The sequence below is a fragment of the Myxine glutinosa genome, chromosome 4 (assembly GCF_964187855.1).
Source record: "Myxine glutinosa chromosome 4, kmMyxGlut1.1, whole genome shotgun sequence".
NCBI classification, from domain to species: Eukaryota; Metazoa; Chordata; class Myxini; order Myxiniformes; family Myxinidae; genus Myxine; species Myxine glutinosa.
The window spans coordinates 213962172-213987327 of record NC_136264.1 but is presented as its reverse complement, the minus strand read 5'-3'; the positions used below and the strand labels follow the sequence as shown (position 1 = coordinate 213987327).

Sequence of the window (25156 nt, the reverse complement as noted above, 5' to 3'; positions counted from 1 at the left end):
GACACCGAAGATCCAAAACACCCCAAAGACCTAAAATACCCTTAAAGGCCCAGAGGATCCAAAAGTCCCTGAAGACCCAAAACACCATGAAGACCCAAAAGACACCGAAATGGTCAAAATGCCTATCCCTCCACAACGAAGTGTGGTGAGGTGCGTGGAGCGCGCCGAGTTACGCTAGTCCTCATAATAAAGCTTTGTTGAAAATTGGATGACAAAACTTAAACGGTAAAAAAAAGTTATGGCACACCCCTACTTACATCCAATAAGGAAAATTTATATTTAATATATTACACACACACACACACACACACACGTCATTGCAAACCCCTGTCTCCCGTTTGGTAGGGAACGGGCTAATAAAGATGAAAAAGTGAGGACCTCGCCCGACGTTCCACAACATGGTCAAGGATGGTTGTGGATGCCTTTTACTAGTATATATCTCCATGATGTATTTGAACATCATCTGGAGATATTTGACAGTGTATTTTTCTGAAGGTCAGGAAAGAACGGCGTATTTGAACATCACCTGGAGCAGCAGAGCCAAAGGTCTTACCCTGTTCAAAATATCCACAGAAGGTAAAAGTACTAACACCTGTTCATATGTGCTCAAATTTGTACAATTGTCAACACATGTGCGGTTTTAAGCTTGGTGGCTTGACATTTGACATCCATTAGATGAACACAATTATATAAACTTCAATTTCCTGTCTTCATTGCGTGCAGTACAGCAATACATTTGCGCTCCAGGTAAACCACCACAGATGTGAAGGGCTTGCCTTCAAATAAGATTTTGATTTTTTTAAACCCCGCCCCCTTTTTGCCCCCCAAACTGCACAGATTAAACCATAAACAGCAGCAAAGGCGCCTCACAGGATCCATGGCAGGGTTACAGAACACTCTGGCACACCACCAAATATAAAGGTTCATGGCATTTCATAAGGAGTCGGTGTTCGGTGGTTAAACGCGGAACTTTTAATTTATATGCTCAGAAAACAAAAAGTGGACAGAACACATGGCATAATTCAAAAATCCATTTAAATATCCCATAAGTTGAATAAGTAAAAGGATTAAGGCAAATGATGATGTGGATAAATGTTACAGATCAGTTGAGTTTGCGCTCTTGTCTTACACGCCATGTTTCCATCGGTTCAGTGGAAAGAGAAAATATCTTACATAAGTGAGCTTTGGCTGCTGAAAGGTAAACAGGCAGAGTCTGTGCATGCATTAGTAAGGCGGGTTTCCGTGCAGGAAAGCAGAAATAGGAGATTTCATGAATGCTAAGAGAGCTTGCTATATTCACTCACAGAGCAAAGAGGAGATTCAAATGGAATGAAAAAAAAACATGGAGGCTGAGCTGTGTTTGTGAATAAGAGGCAAACAGAACGGAAAACTAAACAGTGAGCTAGCTTTGCTAGCCGAGATGCAAGATTTCATCTTGAACAATAATACCTCCTCAACTACGAAGGGGAGTGAGGAATATCAGACCTCATGAAGGCTCATGTCGGTCTATGGTGGCAGGTAGTTCAAATGATAGGTTGTATCAACTGAAGGTTGACAAAGGTATGCTTCCCATGATGGTTAGCATACCTTTGTCAACTTCCAGTTGATAAAATCACCTGGAGGACAATGTGATATCAATTACCTGGTGTGCCTGCATGACCACGACTCCACAATCTCAATTGCACACAAAGAAAAACAAACTATGATGAATTTGTCATACAATCTGAAAAATGTAATTGTTAGTTTGAAAAAACTGCACAGCACACAGTTTTCTACAGGTAAGAATATCTGTTCAACCGCAGTCGGACTTGGTTCACAATAATACATCGATGTATGTGTAAGTATAGTATACTGTAAGGAGTTATTCCATTGAAAACCAATAATGACAGGCCGAATGAAATGTAACGAGCACATATACTTGTTCCTACAAGAGTGAAAGTGTCATTCTTGCAAACTGCCGTTCTGTCGAGGAGAATAATCTTTTTGGTCTCTGCAGGTGATGAGGTAACCTAATCCAAACAGGTGTCTGCAGCCTGCATTCGGGAAGGTTCATCATTTCATGCGTTGCTCAGGACATGTGAAGAGGCAGGAACAGGACCGCCTTCTGTCCCCAGGCGGTCTTTGGGCCAGGCTTGACTTTGCCATTACGTTTGAGTCCGACATACCAGCCACGCTCTGTGAACTTTTCTGATCGATACGAGCTGTAATGATTTTCCTCAAGAGTCTCCTGAAAATAACATTCATCGGAAACATGTTCCTACAAAGAGGACAAAAGGGACAAGGAAAGAGTATTATGATCTGGGTAGATGCACAGAATTCATGGACAAGGCAAAAGCAAAAGTTCAAAGTTCAAATTCAAAGTTCAAATCAAAAAAGCTAAATATCTTCTTTTTTTTTTAATGACAAAGCTAAATATCAGAAGTTATATATCTAAATATATCTAAAGTCATGTATAAAAAAGAGAGGAAATGAAAGAAAAAATGGATCATGTCAAAAGTGAAATATCAAAACCGAGGCAACAAAAGCTAGACATCTAAAGACATGATATTAATTAAAAGCTTGACATCATAAAGAGGAGGAAAAAATTATATCCCAATATCCCCATAAAAAGGAAGGTATCAAAAGATAGATATACAAATAAATAGATGAGATAACAAAAGCTAGATGTAACGAGAGCAATGTGACTGTGTCGCCAATATGCTTCCGCAAAGTCCCACAACAAGTAGATGCCCTCGTTCACTGTACTAAAAATAAACAAGTTTGATTTTAATCCCTTCAGCTGTTTTCAAGTATCACATTCGCACCAGACATGACAGGTTTCACATCGATCGGTGAAGCTGTTTTAGAGATGGGATTTTTTTAAATATCGGCTTTCAAGCAAATATGGCTGCCATTCCATGTGACATATGACCTTTAAAATGTACGCTCTGCATATGTATGGGTAGGGGATCACGTTTGTGAAGTTTCATGTTGATCGGATAAGGTTCTTCTTGCTATCCAAGATGGCTGCCAAACCACGTGACCTACAATGACATCATTTTCAAACTATATGCAACAATGGTGTTAGACGATATTTGTAAAATTTCCCATCGCTAGGATACGTGGTTTCAGATATAATTATTTAATATTTTCCTTCCATCCAATATGGCTGCCACACCATTTGACCAATTATGTTTTTGTGATCATCTTTTAATCGCCATACCAAGTCAATGACACAAAGTTTCGAGTCAATCGATTTGGTGGTTTGGGAGGGGATTTTTTTTTAGGGTTTTAGGTTAAATCCAATATGGCTGGTATACCACTTCACCTATGATGTCATCATCATGCTTTTGTTCCCTATTGGAAGTACTTGACAATGTGCCAAGTTTCAAATTTTTCCATTCAGTGGGTTTCCGAGAAATATTTTTTTCATTTAATCCAAGATGGCTGCCATACCACGTCACCTATGACATCACAATTATCATAAAAACATTCTGCATGGGTGTCACTCCTACCATGAAGGTTTCGTCTCAATTGGACATATGGTTACTGAGAAAAACGAGGTTTAGCCTGTACAGACGGACGGATGGACTTACGGACTATGGACGGACAAACCGAAAAAACATAACGCCTCCGGCCACCTTCGGGGGCAGAATAAAAAAAAAACTGTGAAAAACTACCCCCAATCCCTTCCAGGCACAGTCAGGTGAACCCGACAAAAACTATTTGCAAGATTCACCCCTCCATAGACAAACAAGTACAAAAAGTTTTAATTAAAACAAAAGCCGCGTCGATGTTACACAATGCCTAGATGCAGCTGTGCCTATAACGTCGATGTTATAGGCACAGGACATTCCTATTGATTCGATTACTTGATGTTATTTTTGTGCAAAGTGAAAATATATCTCGGCAATTTCCCGTGTGTGGCGACGAATTTTTAATATATCTCGGCATTTTCCCGTCTGTTATTTCAGGCGGTGTATGACTGACCATGCCGCGATTTAAAAAATATATATCTCGGCAATTCCCCGTGTGTGGCGACACGTGAACGAAGCTATGCTCCTCTCTCCACATTATTGTGATGACATATAAATTAAATATTTCATCGTGACGATTGTCATCAAATGGACGAATTTTTAATATATCTCGGCATTTTCCCGTCTGTTATTTCAGGCGGTGTATGACTGACCATGCGGCGGTGTATCCAAGATATCCAAGGCGGTGTATCCAAGGTGGCGGTGTATGACTGACCATTTAAAAATACTGTATATATATCTCGGCCATTTCTCGTGTGTAGCGACACGTGAACGAAGCTATGCTCCTCTCTCCACATTATTGTGACGACGTATAAATTAAATATTTCATCGTGACGATTGTCATCAAATGGACGAATTTTTAATATATCTCGGCATTTTCCCGTCTGTTATTTCGGGCGGTGTATGACTGACCATGCCGCGATTTAAACAAAATATATATATCTCGGCATTTTCCCGTCTCTTATTTCGGGCGGTGTATGACTGACCATGCCGCGATTTAAAAAATATATATCTCAATGGACTTGAAGTTACAGGCCTTTGAGAATTCATTTCGTTCTATAAAGGGCAACTTTCATCGGATTTTCTTCCCGTTTTTTTTTCAACCGAGTCTAAAACTATGTTAGCGACTGTGAAAAATGAAATGATATATCGAATTTGATTTGAAATAAAACTGTGTGAGAGAGGAAGACACCACGGGCCTACAAAACAGGCCTCAAAGCTATGCGAGTTAATAAAATGGTGGATATTTGTTTATATGAAGGCTCTCCCAGAATGGGTGTAGCTATGGTTCCCAGAATGGGTGGAGCTTTGAGGTTTTGTCTTCTCTGCAAGAACAAGAACAAGAAGAACAACAACAACAACAGCAGAGGGCACTCTATGAGCAGCGTCTGCGACGCGGCTAAAAACAAGAAGGAAAAAAAGGAGAGATGGAGAACAAATAAACACACAAATCCTGAGAACGGCGGTTTTGGTGGGGCGGAATGATGGTCGGTGTGGTTCCGTTCGGCGTGCGTTTGGGTGGCCTGGCTCTGGAGCTTGGTGGGTCTTTTGAGCCCATGCTGACGAAACGTGACACGTGACGTGAGAGGAAATGTGCTGCCGGGTGGAAAGGCCCGGGCTTTGGTGGAGAGAGGAGAGAGAGAGAGAGAGAGAGAGAGAGAGAGAGAGAGAAGAGAGAGAGAGGAGAGAGAGAGAGAGAGAGAGAGAGGAGAGAGAGAGAGAGGAGAGAGAGGAGAGGAGAGAGAGGAGAGAGAGGAGAGAGAGAGAGGAGAGGGAGGAGAGAGAGGAGAGAGAGGAGAGAGAGGAGAGAGAGAGGAGAGAGAGGAGAGAGAGAGGAGAGAGGAGAGAGGAGAGGAGAGAGGAGAGAGGAGAGGGAGGAGAGAGAGGAGAGAGAGGAGAGAGAGGAGAGAGAGGAGAGAGAGAGGAGAGAGAGGAGAGAGAGAGGAGAGAGAGAGGGGAGAGAGGAGAGAGAGAGAGAGGAGAGAGAGGAGAGGAGAGAGAGGAGAGAGAGAGAGGAGAGAGAGGAGAGGGAGGAGAGGGAGGAGAGAGAGGAGAGAGAGGAGAGAGAGGAGAGAGAGAGGAGAGAGAGGAGAGAGAGAGGAGAGAGAGGAGAGAGAGGAGAGAGGAGAGGAGAGAGGAGAGAGGAGAGCGAGGAGAGAGAGGAGAGAGAGGAGAGAGAGGAGAGAGAGAGGAGAGAGAGGAAAGAGAGAGGAGAGAGAGAGGGGAGAGAGGAGAGAGAGAGGGGAGAGAGGAGAGAGAGAGGGGAGAGAGGAGAGAGAGAGGAGAGAGAGGAGAGAGAGAGGGGAGAGAGGAGAGAGAGGAGAGAGAGGAGAGAGAGGAGAGAGAGGAGAGAGGAGAGAGGAGAGGAGAGAGGAGAGGAGAGAGAAAGAAAAAGGTGAGATCGAGGATTCGTGCCGTGTGCAGCGACTTCAGAGTCGCGTGGATCATCTTGGACACGACCTGGCCTGGCGGCTTGCTGGGTTTCTCCGACTTTGTCATGCTGGGAGTGAGCGTGCGGGATTTGGCGACTCCCTATATGCCATGTCATGCCTGCAGGCAACCAAGCTCCTGTGAGACCCAGTAATATGCCGAATACAACAGCTTCGTGAGCGGTTTTGGTGGGGGAGGGAAGGCGCCCGTGGCTTGATAGGTTTAGCCATCTCTGGCCCATTGAGGACTACATGCACACGCAAGGGAAGGGGGCCTGAGATTTGGTAGACCCAAATCGAAGGGGGACCTGAGATTTGGCTGACCCGAGTGGAAGGCGGACCTGAGATTTGGAAGACCCGATTGGAAGGGGTACCTGAGATTTGGCAGACCCGAGTGGAAGGAGGGCCTGAGATTTGGAGGACCCGAGCGGAAGCGGGGCCTAAGATTTGGCAGACTGGAGTGGAAGGGGGGCCTAAGATTTGGTGGAACCGAGTGGAAATAGGACCTGAGATTTGGCGGACCTGAGTGGAGGTTGGGCCTGAGATTTGGTGGACCCGAGTGAAAGGGGGACCTGAGATTTGGCGGACCGGAGTGGAAGGCGGACCTAAGATTTGGAGGACCCGAGCGGAAGGGGTGCCTGAGATTTGGCAGACTGTAGTGGAAGGGGGACCTGAGATTTGGCGGACCCGAGCGGAAGGCGGACCTGAGATTTGGAGGACCCGATTGGAAGGGGGACCTGAGATTTGGCGGACCCTCGTGGAAGGGGGGCCTGAGATTTAGCAGACTGTAGTGGAAGGGGGACCTAAGATTTGGAGGACCCGAGCGGAAGGGGGGCCTGAGATTTGGCAGACTGGAGTGAAAGGGGGACCTGAGATTTGGAGAACCTGATTGGAAGGGGGACCTGAGATTTGGCGGACCCAAGTGGAAGGAGGGCCTGAGAAAAATGAAGACCGATGGCATGATGCATGCATGCATGCTCACACGCACACACACACGTGCAGGGATTGTGATTTGCATGTACACATGCACGATTATGGATTACTAGACGACCCATGACCCGTTGGGTCAATGTTATTATATATAATTAAGGGGTTACCATGGTTACAGTGGGGGTCAAAGGTCAACCTATGGCGAAGATATATCATTTTCTCACACTTTCTAATAGAGAGGCAAAATGCCATATATAACTAAATTTACTGGTTCTAATTGCTTTTATTTATCAATCCTCACATAGAAGAGCAGTTTTTAGTAATGAGCAGTGAGGAGAAGACCCCTCAGCCAATGATGCCACCCCGCAGCCAATGATGCTACCACTCAGCCAATGATGCTACACCGCAGCCAATGATGCCACCCCTCAGCCAATGATGCTACCCCTCAGCCAATGATGTCGCCCCTCAGCCAATGATGCCACCCCGCATCCAATGATGCCACCCCGCATCCAATGATGCCACCCCGCATCCAATGATGCCACCCCGCATCCAATGATGCCACCCCTCAGCCAATGATGCCACCCTTCAGCCAATGATGTCACCCCTCAGCCAATGATGTCACCCCTCAGCCAATGATGTCGACCCTCAGCCAATGATGTCGACCCTCAGCCAATGATGTCGCCCCTCAGCCAATGATGTCGCCCCTCAGCCAATGATGTCGCCCCTCAGCCAATGATGTCGCCCCTCAGCCAATGATGTCGCCCCTCAGCCAATGATGTCGCCCCTCAGCCAATGATGTCGCCCCTCAGCCAATGATGTCACCCCTCAGCCAATGATGTCGACCCTCAGCCAATGATGTCGACCCTCAGCCAATGATGTCGCCCCTCAGCCAATGATGTCGCCCCTCAGCCAATGATGTCGCCCCTCAGCCAATGATGTCGCCCCTCAGCCAATGATGTCGCCCCTCAGCCAATGATGTCGCCCCTCAGCCAATGATGTCGCCCCTCAGCCAATGATGTCGCCCCTCAGCCAATGATGCCGCCCCTCAGCCAATGATGCCGCCCCTCAGCCAATGATGCCGCCCCTCAGCCAATTATGCCGCACCTCAGCCAATGATGCCGCCCCTCAGCCAATGATGCCGCCCCTCAGCCAATGATGCCGCCCCTCAGCCAATGATGCCGCCCCTCAGCCAATGATGCCGCCCCTCAGCCAATGATGCCGCCCCTCAGCCAATGATGTCGCCCCTCAGCCAATGATGCCGCCCCTCAGCCAATGATGCCGCCCCTCAGCCAATGATGCCGCCCCTCAGCCAATGATGCCGCCCCTCAGCCAATGATGCCGCCCCTCAGCCAATGATGCCGCCCCTCAGCCAATGATGCCGCCCTCAGCCAATGATGTCGCCCCTCAGCCAATGATGCCGCCCCTCAGCCAATGATGTCGGATCTCAGCCAATGATGCCACCCCTCAGCCAATGATGTCGCCCCTCAGCCAATGATGTCGCCCCTCAGCCAATGATGTCGCCCCTCAGCCAATGATGTCGCCCCTCAGCCAATGATGTCGCCCCTCAGCCAATGATGTCGCCCCTCAGCCAATGATGTCGCCCCTCAGCCAATGATGCCTCCCCTCAGCCAATGATGTCGCCCCTCAGCCAATGATGTCGCCCCTCAGCCAATGATGTCGCCCCTCAGCCAATGATGTCGCCCCTCAGCCAATGATGTCGCCCCTCAGCCAATGATGCCGCCCCTCAGCCAATGATGCCGCCCCTCAGCCAATGATGTCGCCCCTCAGCCAATGATGTCACCCCTCAGCCAATGATGTCACCCCTCAGCCAATGATGCTACACATCAGCCAATGATGCTACCCCTCAGCCAATGATGCTACCCCTCAGCCAATGATGCTACCCCTCAGCCAATGATGCTACCCCTCAGCCAATGATGCTACCCCTCAGCCAATGATGCTACCCCTCAGCCAATGATGCCACCCCTCAGCCAATGATGCTACCCCTCAGCCAATGATGTGACCCCTCAGCCAATGATGCTACACCTCAGCCAATGATGCTACCCCTCAGCCAATGATGCTACTCCTCAGCCAATGATGCTACCCCTCAGCCAATGATGCTACCCCTCAGCCAATGATGCTACCCCTCAGCCAATGATGTCGCCCCTCAGCCAATGATGCTGCCCCTCAGCCAATGATGTCGCCCCTCAGCCAATGATGTCGCCCCTCAGCCAATGATGTCACCCCTCAGCCAATGATGCTACACCTCAGCCAATGATGCTACCCCTCAGCCAATGATGCTACCCCTCAGCCAATGATGCTACCCCTCAGCCAATGATGCTACCCCTCAGCCAATGATGCTACCCCTCAGGCAATGATGCCACCCCTCAGCCAATGATGCTACCCCTCAGCCAATGATGTGACCCCTCAGCCAATGATGCTACACCTCAGCCAATGATGCTACCCCTCAGCCAATGATGCTACCCCTCAGCCAATGATGCTACCCCTCAGCCAATGATGCTACCCCTCAGCCAATGATGTCGCCCCTCAGCCAATGATGCTACACCTCAGCCAATGATGCTACCCCTCAGCCAATGATGCTACCCCTCAGCCAATGATGCTACCCCTCAGCCAATGATGCTACCCCTCAGCCAATGATGCTACCCCTCAGCCAATGATGCTACGCCTCAGCCAATGATGCTACCCCTCAGCCAATGATGATGATGATGCTACCCCTAGACGACCCATGACCCGTTGGGTCAATGTCAGTTTGAATAGATATGAGAATAGAACTAAAGCGAACGCTGGACATCATCAGGGAGATTATTTGGGCCAGCAAGCCATAAGGCTCACCTCACCAGCGTTCTAAATCACATACCTGTGACACGTGATTTCGGCCCTTATCTCCGATCACGTTGACGGAAATCACCACAGCATATCGTCAAGATCCCTCCAAAAGGCTCGTCTTTGTCACATACATCACGCAACGTGCGATCCACAGCCTCGAAACTCTCTCTCCTGATCATAGGACACTCATCCCACACGATGAGTTTTGTACTTCGAAAGAGGTCTGCGATAGTGGAATTTTTATCGATGTTGCATACGCCATCTTCCCTCGGTGTCAGAGGGATTTGGAACCTTGAGTGCGCTGTTCTTCCACCAGGCATGAGGGTAGCAGCTATGCCAGATGAGGCCACCGCAGGGGGCAACTTCTCCACTCGCTCTCACTTTAGAGAGAATCAGGTTCATAAGAAACGTCTTCCCTGTGCCTCCAGGCGCGTCAATGAAAATCATTGATGACTGATTCGTGCGGATGTTGCTATTCACGTCCATAGACGTGAGGTGTGATTCGTTGTCCGCGTCCGTAGCGCCGTCGGAGGGTTGATACGACATTCTTCCTGCAAATAGTATTGTGTTTGTGCTCTCGTTTTGCCGATCATCAAATGACAAATAAATTACATTGTGAAAATTAAAGATTTCAAATAAACCTATTTAAAGTGTATGCGCATATAAATAATAAAAAAAATCGAAGAAATATCTCTCGGTAATTTCCTGAAACATATTTTACTTCCGGGTAATAATGTTGAATGAAATGACGAAGATATATACTGTATGCCTGTTATTTTAGGCGGTGTATTTTCGTATATCAACGTGGCGCGATTTTTAAAATATATCTCTGCAATTTCCCGTGTGTGCGTGAATGTTCTCAATTATTTCTTTTACCGAGTCTAAAACCATCGATAAAAATGAAATCAGATGGCGACTTAGATTGAAGATAAAGGCGTGAGACAGACTCGATGGCCTTGAAGATACAAGCCTTTCAGAATTCATTTCGTTCTATAAACGGAAACTTTCATCGGATTTTCTTCCCGTTTTTTTTCAACCGAGTCTAAAACTATGTTAGCGACTGTGAAAAATGAAATGATATATCGAATTTGATTTTAAATAAAACTGAGAGAGAGAGCAAGACACCACGGGCCTACAAAACAGGCCTCAAAGCTATGCGAGTTAATAAAATGGTGGATATTACTACTCTCTCAAAGGGGTAAGCCACGCCCCCGGACCGATCGAATGTTACATACAAACACGCAAGATTTCAATTTTATAATTATATAGATAGATAGATAGATATAGATATAGATAGATACATGTTTGACTTTGGTTTTGTTTTTGCTTTGCACACATTATTTTTATGTGTTATATACATATATACATATTGTGCATATGTTGAATTGTGTACAGACATGTGTGTGATATGTTGTGCAGTGCTGTGTAGTGTGCACATGTCTTGTGCATGACATATTGACACACAAACACACAGTCACACACACATACATACATACATACATACATACATACATACATACACGTGGACATATCCATACATGCGCAAACACACACACACACACACACACACACACACACACACACACACACACAAACAAACAGAGGTGGATTCTTTGAGACCTGGTAGGCCTACGCTCCATCTCCTGAGGCCCACCCACGTGTGGGGATAGAAGGGAAAAACAACTTGTATACACACACAAACACACACATACACACACACACATACAGCTTCCGGTTTAATTAATTAATTCCCCAAAAAAATTCAAAGGCAAATGAAAAATGTCGAAGAGAAAGAAGAACAGCACTGGACCAGGAAGAACAGCCTTCAGCAGATAGTCCACAAATCTCAAAACGCTGCAATAGGTTAAAGGTACCGGAGTGATTCTCACACAAAGTGATTCTTCACCATTGAGTGATCGGGCTAAAACACAGATATATATATATATATATATATATATATATATATATATATTACAATATCTCAGAAAGGTTGTGGACGGATTCGGATGAAACCTGGTGACAGATTTGGTGTGTGATAAGAAGAAGCCGATAAGCTTTTGGTTCAGGTCCGAATCCAGATGTGGCCTTTCAGTGGATACAAAACATAAACTGTTCAGCCAGGTGGAGGTGTGCGCTCTAGTGTGCTGTTCTAGTTTGTTTCGATGCTTCGCTTCAGCTGCTTTAATGACTGTTTAACGATATTTTAATTGTGTTCACCTGTTTGATGTTTCGACAAAGGTTTTGCCATATGGTGGGAATAGCGACAGGATGGCCGAGACTCTAGAGGTACACACACTCACCTGTGACCTGTCTATAGGCTGAGTTTGCATCCCGACCGAGCTATAAACTGTAATCCTGGTGTTTCGTGCACAGGGCGAGGCAATAATGTGTGTGACGTCACTCGGATGGATGCCAACCCGGATGTCTCACTACCAGCTCTCATCGTTGGTGGACATGACATATCCCTCTGTGTCTTTCACAAAGAGTAGGTGAGTTATCACCGGCTCTCTGAACATATCACTAATTCAACCTACCTTTAGTCGAACAGTAGGCCAAGCCAGCTGGTTCGTGAAAGACTTGGACCAGCGTAGGTGGGAATAATTGGGGCTGTAGTGGTACCGGGTCATATTGTGGAACCAGAGGCAAAATTACAAATACTTTCAGTTTGCTTGTTTTTTGTTTGACAAGATGTCCATGATAAATAAAACTGACTTTCCTATCAGAGATTAGAAACAAGACACCAGGATTGGCACACCTGAACTGTTACCCACTTACAAGGAAGACCTTCATCCGCAGCTTGATGGACGACTGCTGTCCGCTATGGGCTGGATCCCCTGCCTCACACCTTGCTCACCTTGACGTCATGCAAACCAAGGCCTTCATGATTGTAATCTCCCACGATTAAGCCGAGTATTTGGGCCTATCACTTCCTCATCAAGGACAGATTGGTTCGTTCGAGATTGAGGGGAGAGGATGAGGAGGGGACAGAGTTACCAAGCTTGCCTCTACCTTGGCCTTCAACTCTATCGTTGGTGTCTTCTCTCTTCTCTCTTCTCTCTTCTTTCTCTCGTTCTCTCTCTCTCTCTCTCTCTCTCTCTCTCTCTCTCTCTCTCTCTCTCTCTCTCTCTCTCTCTCTCTCTCTCTCTTTCTCTCTCTCTCTCTCTCTCTCTCTCTCTCTCTCTCTCTCCCCCCTCCCCACCTTCTTTCTGGTCTTGCAACCTCTGCCCTCTCTGTTGCCGTCCTCTCCCACCCAGGTTTCTGGAGGCCACATGTGGTCCACCTGCAAATCCCCTGCTGGTGCAACTCCCTAAAATCTTTTTTTCACGTCTGTGGAACGAACCTCCACCTTCTCTTCAATCTCATTCGTCCACCCAGATCTGTTCATCACCATCTCGGATCATCCCCCATGTAAAATCATGATCTTTTCTCCCACTGTTAAATCACCCTCTACCCAAACCCCACTGCCAAATTTCCAACTTTTCCTTCCTGAGAGTTCCTTCTGTATCCATGTGATCCATCCCGTGCGTATTCCGTGTTCCCTCACCCCTCATTTTACCAGCATCCCTTCTTTGTCTGTCTCATGTCACTCGGCCCCGCTCTTGGCGTTTCCCTCCTCTCTTTCTGCTGTGCAGTTTGTTCTGTTCAGCCCGAATCCCTTCTGTGTTCTGGGGTTCTTGCTCTTCCACGTGTTATGACTTTGTTCACCAAAACAAACTGAGCATATCTAACTCCTTTGATCGGGAATATATTTAAATAAAATACAAATTATACCCTCTGGGTGCAGACAGTGTGTGTACCTTCTCCCTCCAACCCCAGATGGTGTGTAAGGAATCTTTACCTTCTCCCTCCAACCCCAGATGGTGTGTAATGAATCTTTACCTTCTCCCTCCAACCCCAGATGGTGTGTAAGGAATCTTTACCTTCTCCCTCCTACCCCAGATGGTGTGTAAGGAATCTTTACCTTCTCCCTACTGCCCCAGATGGTGTGTAAGGAATCATTACCTTCTCCCGACTGCCCCAGATGGTGTGTAAGGAATCTTTACCTTCTCCCTACGACCCCAGATTGTGTGTAAGGAATCTTTACCTTCTCCCTACTGCCCCAGATGGTGTGTAAGGAATCTTTACCTTCTCCCTCCGACCCCAGATTGTGTGTAAGGAATCTTTACCTTCTCCCTCCTACCCCAGATGGTGTGTAAGGAATCTTTACCTTCTCCCTACTGCCCCAGATGGTGTGTAAGGAATCTTTACCTTCTACCTACGACCCCAGATTGTGTGTAAGGAATCTTTACCTTCTCCCTACTGCCCTAAATTGTGTGGAATGAATCTTTACCTTCTCCCTCCTACCCCAGATTGTGTGTAAGGAATGTTTACCTTCTCCCCACTACCCCAGAATGTGTGTGAGGAATCTTCACCTTCTCCCTACTACCCCAGATTGTGTATAAGGAATCTTTACCTTCTCCCTCCTACCCAGATTGTGTATAAGGAATCTTTACCTTCTCCCTCCTACCCAGATTGTGTATAAAGGATCTTTACCTTTTCCCTTCTACCCCAGATTGTGTATAAGGAATCTTTACCTTCTCCCTACTCCCCCAGATTGTGTATAAGGAATCTTTACCTTCTCCCTACTCCCCCAGATTGTGTATAAGGAATCTTTACCTTCTCCCTCCTACCCAGATTGTGTATAAAGAATCTTTACCTTTTCCCTTCTACCCCAGATTGTGTATAAGGAATCTTTACCTTCTCCCTACTCCCCCAGATTGTGTATAAGGAATCTTTACCTTCTCCCTACTGCCCTAAATTGTGTGGAATGAATCTTTACCTTCTCCCTCCTACCCCAGATTGTGTGTAAGGAATGTTTACCTTCTCCCCACTACCCCAGATTGTGTATAAGGAATCTTTACCTTCTCCCTACTCCCCCAGATTGTGTATAAGGAATCTTTACCTTCTCCCTACTTCCCCAGATTGTGTATAAGGAATCTTTACCTTCTCCCTACTCCCCCAGATTGTGTGTAAGGAATCTTTACCTTCTCCCTCCGACCCCAGATTGTGTGAAAGGAATCTTTACCTTCTCCCTCCTACCCCAGATAGTGTATAAGGAATCTTTACCTTCTCCCTACTTCCCCAGATTGTGTATAAGGAATCTTTACCTTCTCCCTACTCCCCCAGATTGTGTATAAGGAATCTTTACCTTCTCCCTACTCCCCCAGATTGTGTATAAGGAATCTTTACCTTTTCCCTCCGACCCCAGATAGTGTATAAGGAATCTTTACCTTCTCCCTACTCCCCCAGATTGTGTATAAGGAATCTTTACCTTCTCCCTACTGCCCTAAATTGTGTGGAATGAATCTTTACCTTCTCCCTCCTACCCCAGATTGTGTGTAAGGAATGTTTACCTTCTCCCCACTACCCCAGATTGTGTATAAGGAATCTTTACCTTCTCCCTACTCCCCCAGATTGTGTATAAGGAATCTTTACCTTCTCCCTACTTCCCCAGATTGTGTATAAGGAATCTTTACCTTCTCCCTACTCCCCCAGATTGTGTGTAAGGAATCTTTACCTTCTCCCTCCGACCCCAGATTGTGTGAAAGGAATCTTTACCTTCTCCCTCCTACCCCAGATAGTGTATAAGGAATCTTTACCTTCTCCCTACTTCCCCAGATTGTGTATAAGGAATCTTTACCTTCTCCCTACTCCCCCAGATTGTGTGTAAGGAATCTTTACCTTCTCCCTCCGACCCCAGATTGTGTGAAAGGAATCTTTACCTTCTCCCTCCTACCCCAGATAGTGTATAAGGAATCTTTACCTTCTCCCTACTTCCCCAGATTGTGTATAAGGAATCTTTACCTTCTCCCTACTCCCCCAGATTGTGTGTAAGGAATCTTTACCTTCTCCCTCCGACCCCAGATTGTGTGTAAGGAATCTTTACCTTCTCCCTACTTCCCCAGATAGTGTATAAAGACTCTTTACCTTCTCCCTACTACCCCAGATTGTGTGCAAGGAATCTTTACCTTCTCCCTCCTACCCAGATTGTGAGTAAGGAATCTTTACCTTCTCCCTCCTACCCAGATTGTGAGTAAGGAATCTTTACGTTGTCCCTACTATGCCAGATTGTGTGTTAGGAATCCATGCCTTCTCACCCCTACCCAGATTGTGTGTAAGGAATCTTTACTTTGTCCCTACTACCCCAGATTGTGTGTAAGGAATCTTTACCTTCTCCCTACTACCCCAGATTATGTGTAAGGAATCTTTACCTTCTTCCTACTACCCCAGATAGTGTATAAGGAATCTTTACCTTCTCACTCACACTCCAGATGGTGTATGAGGAAGCTTTACCTTCTCACTCCGACCCAGAATGTGTGTAAGGAATCTTTACCTTCTCGCTCCTACCCCAGATTGTGTGTGAGGAATGTATACCTTCTCGCTCCTACCCCAGATTGTGTGTAAGGAATCTTTACCTTCTCCCTACTCCCCCAGATTGTGTATAAGGAATCTTTACCTTCTCCCTCCTACCCCAGGTAGTGTATAAGGAATCTTTACCTTCTCGCTCCTACCCCAGATTGTGTGTAAGGAATCTTTACCTTCTCCCTCCTACCCCAGATTGTGTATAAGGAATCTTTACCTTCTCCCTACTCCCCCAGATTGTGTATAAGGAATATTTACCTTCTCCCTCCTACCCCAGGTAGTGTATAAGGAATCTATACCTTCTCGCTCCTACCCCAGATTGTGTGTAAATAATCTTTGCCTTCTCCCTCCTACCCCAGATTGTGTAAAAGGATTCTTTACCTTCTCCCTACTCCCCCAGATTGTGTATAAGGAATCTTTACCTTCTCCCTCCTACCCCAGGTAGTGTATAAGGAATCTATACCTTCTCGCTCCTACCCCAGATTGTGTGTAAGGAATCTTTACCTTCTCCCTCCTACCTCAGATTGTGTGTAAGGAATCTTTGCCTTCTCCCTCCTACCCCAGATAGTGTATAAGGAATCTTTACCTTCTCCCTCCTACCCCAGATTGTGTAAAAGGATTCTTTACCTTCTCCCTACTCCCCCAGATTGTGTATAAGGAATCTTTACCTTCTCCCTCCTACCCCAGGTAGTGTATAAGGAATCTATACCTTCTCGCTCCTACCCCAGATTGTGTGTAAGGAATCTTTACCTTCTCCCTCCTACCTCAGATTGTGTGTAAGGAATCTTTGCCTTCTCCCTCCTACCCCAGATAGTGTATAAGGAATCTTTACCTTCTCGCTCCTACCCAGATTGTGTGTAAGGAATCTTTACGTTCTCGTCCCTACGCCAGATTCTGTATGAGGAATCCTTACCTTCTCCCTCCTACCCCAGATTGTGTAAAAGGATTCTTTACCTTCTCCCTACTCCCCCAGATTGTGTATAAGGAATCTTTACCTTCTACCTCCTACCCCAGGTAGTGTATAAGGAATCTTTACCTTCTCGCTCCTACCCAGATTGTGTGTAAGGAATCTTTACCTTCTCGCTCCTACCCCAGATTGTGTGTAAATAATCTTTGCCTTCTCCCTCCTACCCCAGATAGTGTATAAGGAATCTTTACCTTCTCGCTCCTACCCAGATTGTGTGTAAGGAATCTTTACCTTCTCCCTCCTACCTCAGATTGTGTGTAAGGAATCTTTACGTTCTCGTCCCTACGCCAGATTCTGTATGAGGAATCCTTACCTTCTCCCTCCTACCCCAGATTGTGTGTAAGGAATCTTTACCTTCTCCCTACTCCCCCAGATTGTATGTAAGGAATCTTTACCTTCTCCCTCCGACCCCAGATTGTGTGAAAGGAATCTTTACCTTCTCCCTCCTACCCCAGATAGTGTATAAGGAATCTTTACCTTCTCCCTACTTCCCCAGATTGTGTATAAGGAATCTTTACCTTCTCCCTACTCCCCCAGATTGTGTGTAAGGAATCTTTACCTTCTCCCTCCGACCCCAGATTGTGTGTAAGGAATCTTTACCTTCTCCCTACTTCCCCAGATAGTGTATAAAGACTCTTTACCTTCTCCCTACTACCCCAGATTGTGTGCAAGGAATCTTTACCTTCTCCCTCCTACCCAGATTGTGAGTAAGGAATCTTTACCTTCTCCCTCCTACCCAGATTGTGAGTAAGGAATCTTTACGTTGTCCCTACTATGCCAGATTGTGTGTTAGGAATCCATGCCTTCTCACCCCTACCCAGATTGTGTGTAAGGAATCTTTACTTTGTCCCTACTACCCCAGATTGTGTGTAAGGAATCTTTACCTTCTCCCTACTACCCCAGATTATGTGTAAGGAATCTTTACCTTCTTCCTACTACCCCAGATAGTGTATAAGGAATCTTTACCTTCTCACTCACACTCCAGATGGTGTATGAGGAAGCTTTACCTTCTCACTCCGACCCAGAATGTGTGTAAGGAATCTTTACCTTCTCGCTCCTACCCCAGATTGTGTGTGAGGAATGTATACCTTCTCGCTCCTACCCCAGATTGTGTGTAAGGAATCTTTACCTTCTCCCTACTCCCCCAGATTGTGTATAAGGAATCTTTACCTTCTCCCTCCTACCCCAGGTAGTGTATAAGGAATCTTTACCTTCTCGCTCCTACCCCAGATTGTGTGTAAGGAATCTTTACCTTCTCCCTCCTACCCCAGATTGTGTATAAGGAATCTTTACCTTCTCCCTACTCCCCCAGATTGTGTATAAGGAATATTTACCTTCTCCCTCCTACCCCAGGTAGTGTATAAGGAATCTATACCTTCTCGCTCCTACCCCAGATTGTGTGTAAATAATCTTTGCCTTCTCCCTCCTACCCCAGATTGTGTAAAAGGATTCTTTACCTTCTCCCTACTCCCCCAGATTGTGTATAAGGAATCTTTACCTTCTCCCTCCTACCCCAGGTAGTGTATAAGGAATCTATACCTTCTCGCTCCTACCCCAGATTGTGTGTAAGGAATCTTTACCTTCTCCCTCCTACCTCAGATTGTGTGTAAGGAATCTTTGCCTTCTCCCTCCTACCCCAGATAGTGTATAAGGAATCTTTACCTTCTCCCTCCTACCCCAGATTGTGTAAAAGGATTCTTTACCTTCTCCCTACTCCCCCAGATTGTGTATAAGGAATCTTTACCTTCTCCCTCCTACCCCAGGTAGTGTATAAGGAATCTATACCTTCTCGCTCCTACCCCAGATTGTGTGTAAGGAATCTTTACCTTCTCCCTCCTACCTCAGATTGTGTGTAAGGAATCTTTGCCTTCTCCCTCCTACCCCAGATAGTGTATAAGGAATCTTTACCTTCTCGCTCCTACCCAGATTGTGTGTAAGGAATCTTTACGTTCTCGTCCCTACGCCAGATTCTGTATGAGGAATCCTTACCTTCTCCCTCCTACCCCAGATTGTGTAAAAGGATTCTTTACCTTCTCCCTACTCCCCCAGATTGTGTATAAGGAATCTTTACCTTCTACCTCCTACCCCAGGTAGTGTATAAGGAATCTTTACCTTCTCGCTCCTACCCAGATTGTGTGTAAGGAATCTTTACCTTCTCGCTCCTACCCCAGATTGTGTGTAAATAATCTTTGCCTTCTCCCTCCTACCCCAGATAGTGTATAAGGAATCTTTACCTTCTCGCTCCTACCCAGATTGTGTGTAAGGAATCTTTACCTTCTCCCTCCTACCTCAGATTGTGTGTAAGGAATCTTTACGTTCTCGTCCCTACGCCAGATTCTGTATGAGGAATCCTTACCTTCTCCCTCCTACCCCAGATTGTGTGTAAGGAATCTTTACCTTCTCCCTACTCCCCCAGATTGTGTGTAAGGAATCCTTACCTTCTCCCTCCTACCCCAGATCGTGTACCTTCGTCCTCATTCCAAAAAGGGTTCTGGAGGGATTTGGAATCCCCAACCAACCTTTCCTTTCCAAAATCCTCGATCGACCTTCGGGGATATAGTTATATCGGAACTCAATCGTTGATGGACATTGAAGAGGCCGTTAGCAGAAAGGTCTTTGTTTATAAGACGATAAACAACCCAGGGCGTTTGTCTGCATCCCAAAACATGCAGTCTCATGTGCACTGAACGCCATTATCCAAGAATGGTCAGGCTTGTTGACATCAAATAACTATCTGGTTCATTATCCATGAGTCATACATTCCCAGCATATAAAACAAGAAGGAGGTTTGTGAATACAACACAACTCGAAGACATAAGAAATCTTGCCGATGTTGTGCTCACCACGCCATGCAGCTTCCCAGATTCGTTCATGGCCAGGTACAAGCCTGTGCTGACTCCTCGAATGAACACGACACCTGGACGCACAGCTTGCAGTTTCAGTAGGGCTACGGAAGGGCAAACTACAGTTTATATACTCTTTACATTATCAAACTACACTTCAATAACCTCCAAACGACCTTTAATTATATACGCTTTACATTATCAAACTAGACTTCAATAACCTCCAAACTACCTTTAATTATATACGCTATACATTATCAAACTAGACTTCAATAACCTCCAAACTACCTTTAATCATATACGCTATACATTATCAAACTAGACTTCAATAACCTCCAAACTACCTTTAATTATATACGCTATACATTATCAAACTAGACTTCAATAACCTCCAAACTACCTTTAATTATATACGCTATACATTATCAAACTAGACTTCAATAACCTCCAAACTACCTTTAATTATATACGCTATACATAATTATCAAACTAGACTTCAATAACCTCCAAACTACCTTTAATTATATACGCTATACATTATCAAACTAGACTTCAATAACCTCCAAACTACCTTTAATTATATACGCTATACATTATCAAACTAGACTTCAATAACCTCCAAACTACCTTTAATTATATACGCTATACATTATCAAACTAGACTTCAATAACCTCCAAACTACCTTTAATTATATACGCTATACATTATCAAACTAGACTTCAATAACCTCCAAACTACCTTTAATTATATACTCTTTACATTATCAAACTAGACTTCAATAACCTCCAAACTACCTTTAATTATATACGCTATACATTATCAAACTGGACTTCAATAACCTCCAAACTACCTTTAATTATATACGCTATACATTATCAAACTAGACTTCAATAACCTCCAAACTACCTTTAATCATATACGCTATACATTATCAAACTAGACTTCAATAACCTCCAAACTACCTTTAATTATATACGCTATACATTATCAAACTAGACTTCAATAACCTCCAAACTACCTTTAATTATATACGCTATACATTATCAAACTAGACTTCAATAACCTCCAAACTACCTTTAATTATATACGCTATACATTATCAAACTAGACTTCAATAACCTCCAAACTACCTTTAATTATATACGCTATACATTATCAAACTGGACTTCAATAACCTCCAAACTACCTTTAATTATATACGCTATACATTATCAAACTAGACTTCAATAACCTCCAAACTACCTTTAATTATATACGCTATACATTATCAAACTAGACTTCAATAACCTCCAAACTACCTTTAATTATATACGCTATACATTATCAAACTAGACTTCAATAACCTCCAAACTACCTTTTATTATATACGCTATACATTATCAAACTACACTTCACTAACCTCACAACCACCTTGCATATCTCTTCTCAAATTTACCCCACAAGTCACAACCCCCTTCATCCTACCCCTCATTTCCCCTGTGTAAATAGACCCTTGAAGAAACAGAAGATGGGGCCCATTTGGTAGTGTTGTCCTTCCAGCTCACTGGCTCACTTTTTATCCAGTTCACTGATTCACTTTTTATCCAGCTCAGTGGTTCACTTTTTATCCAGCTCCCTCGTTCACTTTTTATCCAGCTCACTGGTTCACTTTTTATCCAGCTCACTTGTTCACTTTTTATCTGGCTCACTGGCTCACTTTTTATCCGGCTCACTGGCTCACTTTTTATCCAGCTCACTCATTCACTTTTTATCCAGCTCACTGGTTCACTTTTTATCCAGGTCACTTGTTCACTTTTTATCCAGCTCGCTGGCTCACTTTTTATCCAGCTCACTGGTTCACTTTTTATCCAGCTCACTGGTTCACTTTTTATCCAGCCCACTGGCTCACTTTTTGCCCAGCTCACTTTTTATCCGGCTCACTGGTTCACTTTTGTATCCAGCTCACTGGCTCACTTTTTATCAACCTCACTGGTTCACTTTTTTATCCAGCTCACTGGCTCAGTTTTTTACCCAGCTTACTGGCTCACTTTTTATCCAGCTCGCTGGTTCACTTTTTTATCCAGCTCACTGGCTCACTTTTTTATCCAGCTCACTGGCTCACTTTTCATCCAGCTCACTGGTTCACTTTTTATCCAGCTCACTGGTTCACTTTTTATCCAGCTCACTGGCTCACTTTTTATCCAGCTCACTGGTGCACTTTTTTATCCAGCTCACTGGCTCACTTTATTATCCAGCCCACTGGTTCACTTTTTTTATCCAGCTCACTTTTTATCCAGCTCACTGGCTCTTTTTATCCAGCTCACTGGCTCACTTTTGTATCCAGCCCACTGGCTCACTTTCTATCCAGTTCACTGGTTCACTTTTTTATCCAGCTGACTGTCTTACTTTTTTATCCAGCTCACTGGCTTACTTTTTATCCAGCTCACTTGCTCACTTTTTTATCCAGCTCACTGGTTCACTTTTTTATCCAGCTCACTGGCGCACTTTTTATCCAGCTCACGGACTCACTTTTTATCCAGCTCACTTTTTATCCAGCTCACTAGCTCACTTTTTATCCAGCTCACTGGCTCACTTTTTATCCAGCTCACTGGTTCACTTTTTTATCCAGCTCACTGGCTCACTTTTTATCCAGCTCACTGGCGCACTTTTTATCCAGCTCACTTGCTCACGTTTTATCCAGCTCACTGGCTCACTTTTTATCCAGCTCACTGGCTCACCTTTTTATCCAGCTCACTGGCTCACTTTTTTATCCAGCCCACTGTCTCACTTTCTATCCAGCTCACGGGTTCACTTTTTTATCTAGCTCACTGGCTTACTTTTTATCCAGCTCACTGGTTCACTTTTTTATCCAGCTCACTGGTTCACTTTTTTTATCCAGCCCACTGTCTCACTTTCTATCCAGCTCACTGGTTCACTTTTTTATCCAGCTCACTGTCGTACTTTTTTTATCCAGCTCACTGGCTTACTTTTTATCCAGCTCACTGGCTCACTTTTTTATCCAGCTCACTGGTTCACTTTTTTATCCAGCTCACTGGCGCACTTTTTATCCAGCTCACTGACACTTTTTATCCAGCTCACTGGCTCACTTTTTATCCAGCTCACTGGCTCACTTTTTATCCAGCTCACTGGTTCACTTTTTGATCCAGCTCACTGGCTCACTTTTTATCCAGCTCACTGGCACACTTTTTATCCAGCTCACTGGCTCTCTGTATCCAGCTCACTGGCTCAATTTTATCCAGCTCACTGGCTCACTTTTTTATCCAGCTCACCGTCACTTTCTATCCAGCTCGCTGGTTCACTTTTTTATCCAGCTCACTGGCTTACTTTTTATCCAGCTCACTGGTTCACTTTTTTATCCAGCTCACTGGTTCACTTTTTTATCCAGCTCACTGGTTCACTTTTTATCGGGCTCACTGGCTCACTTTTTATCCAGCTCACTGGTTCACTTTTTTATCCAGCTCACTGGTTCACTTTTTATCGGGCTCACTGGCTCACTTTTTATCAGGCTCACTGGTTCACTTTTTTTATCCAGCTCATTGGTTCACTTTCTATCCAGCTCACTGGTTCACTTTTTTATCCAGCTCACTGGCTCACTTTTTATCGGGCTCACTGGCTCACTTTTTATCAGGCTCACTGGTTCACTTTTTTTATCCAGCTCATTGGTTCACTTTCTATCCAGCTCACTGGTTCACTTTTTTATCCAGCCCACTGTCTCACTTTCTATCCAGCTCACTGGTTCACTTTTTTATCCAGCCCACTGTCTCACTTTCTATCCAGCTCATTGGTTCACTTTTTTATCCAGCTCACTGGTTCACTTTTTTATCCAGCTCACTGGCTCACTTTTTATCCAGCTCACTCTTTAAACATGGTTGGTTCGAGCGTTCACACCACAGAGCGTGACGCGCCGATACTGCGGAGAAAGCACATGCACACTTACGTCACAGTGAAAGCACGACTGTACTGTGAAAGTGAACACGTGGGAGGTACCGTTACCTCCTTCCGGTGCCTCTGGTGCTTCCGGTACCTCCGGTGCTTGGAGTGAAATTTAAATTGAGATTTCAAGCCCTGGATCTGGTTTTCAGGTTGTTTCAGCTTTCAGCTCGTCATACGGGATTATAGTTTACAGGTAAGGTACGGTACGTCATTATAAGATCACTTTGTAGGTCAGACGTGCTTGTACTGTAATCACAAATACAACAGTCATGCTTGCGGTTAGACAGATACAAACAGTTTGACAAGGGATGACTTGGAGGTGAGTCCGCACACACCAGTACCGGGGAAAGCGTCAGGGTCAGGTGGGTTAGTAAGAGGGTGATGTCAGGGTCACACGAGCGGGAACTCGCCCGCCATACCACATGAAAACCAGAGCGATCTGGCCGCCGGAGCGGGAGAGCTTGCGGTGCGCACCATGAGGGTCTCCACGGTCCTGCGTGCCGCGCACCGAGCCGTCGGGGAACAGCTGCAGGAGGTGCCCTCCGCTGCGGCAATAGAGCCTCTTGGGGTCCTTGTAGTTCCCGGACAGTGGGAAACCCCCAGAGGGCGGCAGTGTGGTGATGCTGCCAACGTCCATGGCGCCCGGCGGTCCAACAAATGGCCGGTCCGAGCGGGCCCAGAGTGAGGCCGCTCTCTGGCTCTGCTTCGCGTCCGAGCTCGGTGAGGCACGACGGGGGCTGAGAGAGAGGAGAGGACAGCCCTCACCCCTTTATCCCCCCACAAGCGAACTCGCCCTTTTTATGTTTGGACGAGCTGTTCGTGCACCGCCTTCTGTGGAATGTAACGGTCGAGAACACAACCTGCTTTCAATACGATGATTATGATAGGATGCTGAGCAAATAGTGCTCTTACCTTTGCGAGATACCTGGTCTGGGTTCCATTCCCGAACCGACTTTAACCTGTCTGATTACAGCTTCGCAGGCTGCGTGTTACGCATCGCAAGGTGTGTCGTCCCTCGGATGAACATTAAGCCAGGTGTCCCATCTGCCATCATTATCTGGCAGACATTAAATGTGCCACGGAGTAGGTGGGTTATCGCAGTCACCATTAACTAATTACAAATACCTGTCACCTTCAGCCGAACGGCAGGCCTGGCCAGGCAGTTCGTGAAAGACTTGGGAGGAAAAGGTCCACCAGCCGATGCCATAATGTGGGAATAATTGAGGCCGGTAATGAAGTATTATCAGATCTAATCTTATGTGTTCCACTTGAAAATAATGTTCCATGAATTT

The 25156-nt window shown here is 45.4% G+C and overlaps 1 protein-coding gene across 1 annotated transcript; it reads right to left on the bottom strand.

Moving 5' to 3' along the window:
* Positions 1-949: 949 nt before the first annotated feature.
* LOC137425724 (fibroblast growth factor 1) lies at positions 950-24885 on the bottom strand. The gene is made up of 3 exons (XM_068114459.2): positions 24339-24885; positions 19931-20034; positions 950-2257 (listed from the first exon to the last, which is right to left on the bottom strand). The coding sequence occupies exons 1-3, from the start codon at positions 24499-24501 to the stop codon at positions 2069-2071; spliced, it is 456 nt and encodes a 151-aa protein (XP_067970560.1). The 5' UTR covers positions 24502-24885; the 3' UTR covers positions 950-2068.
* Between the last annotated feature and the right edge of the window lie 271 nt (positions 24886-25156).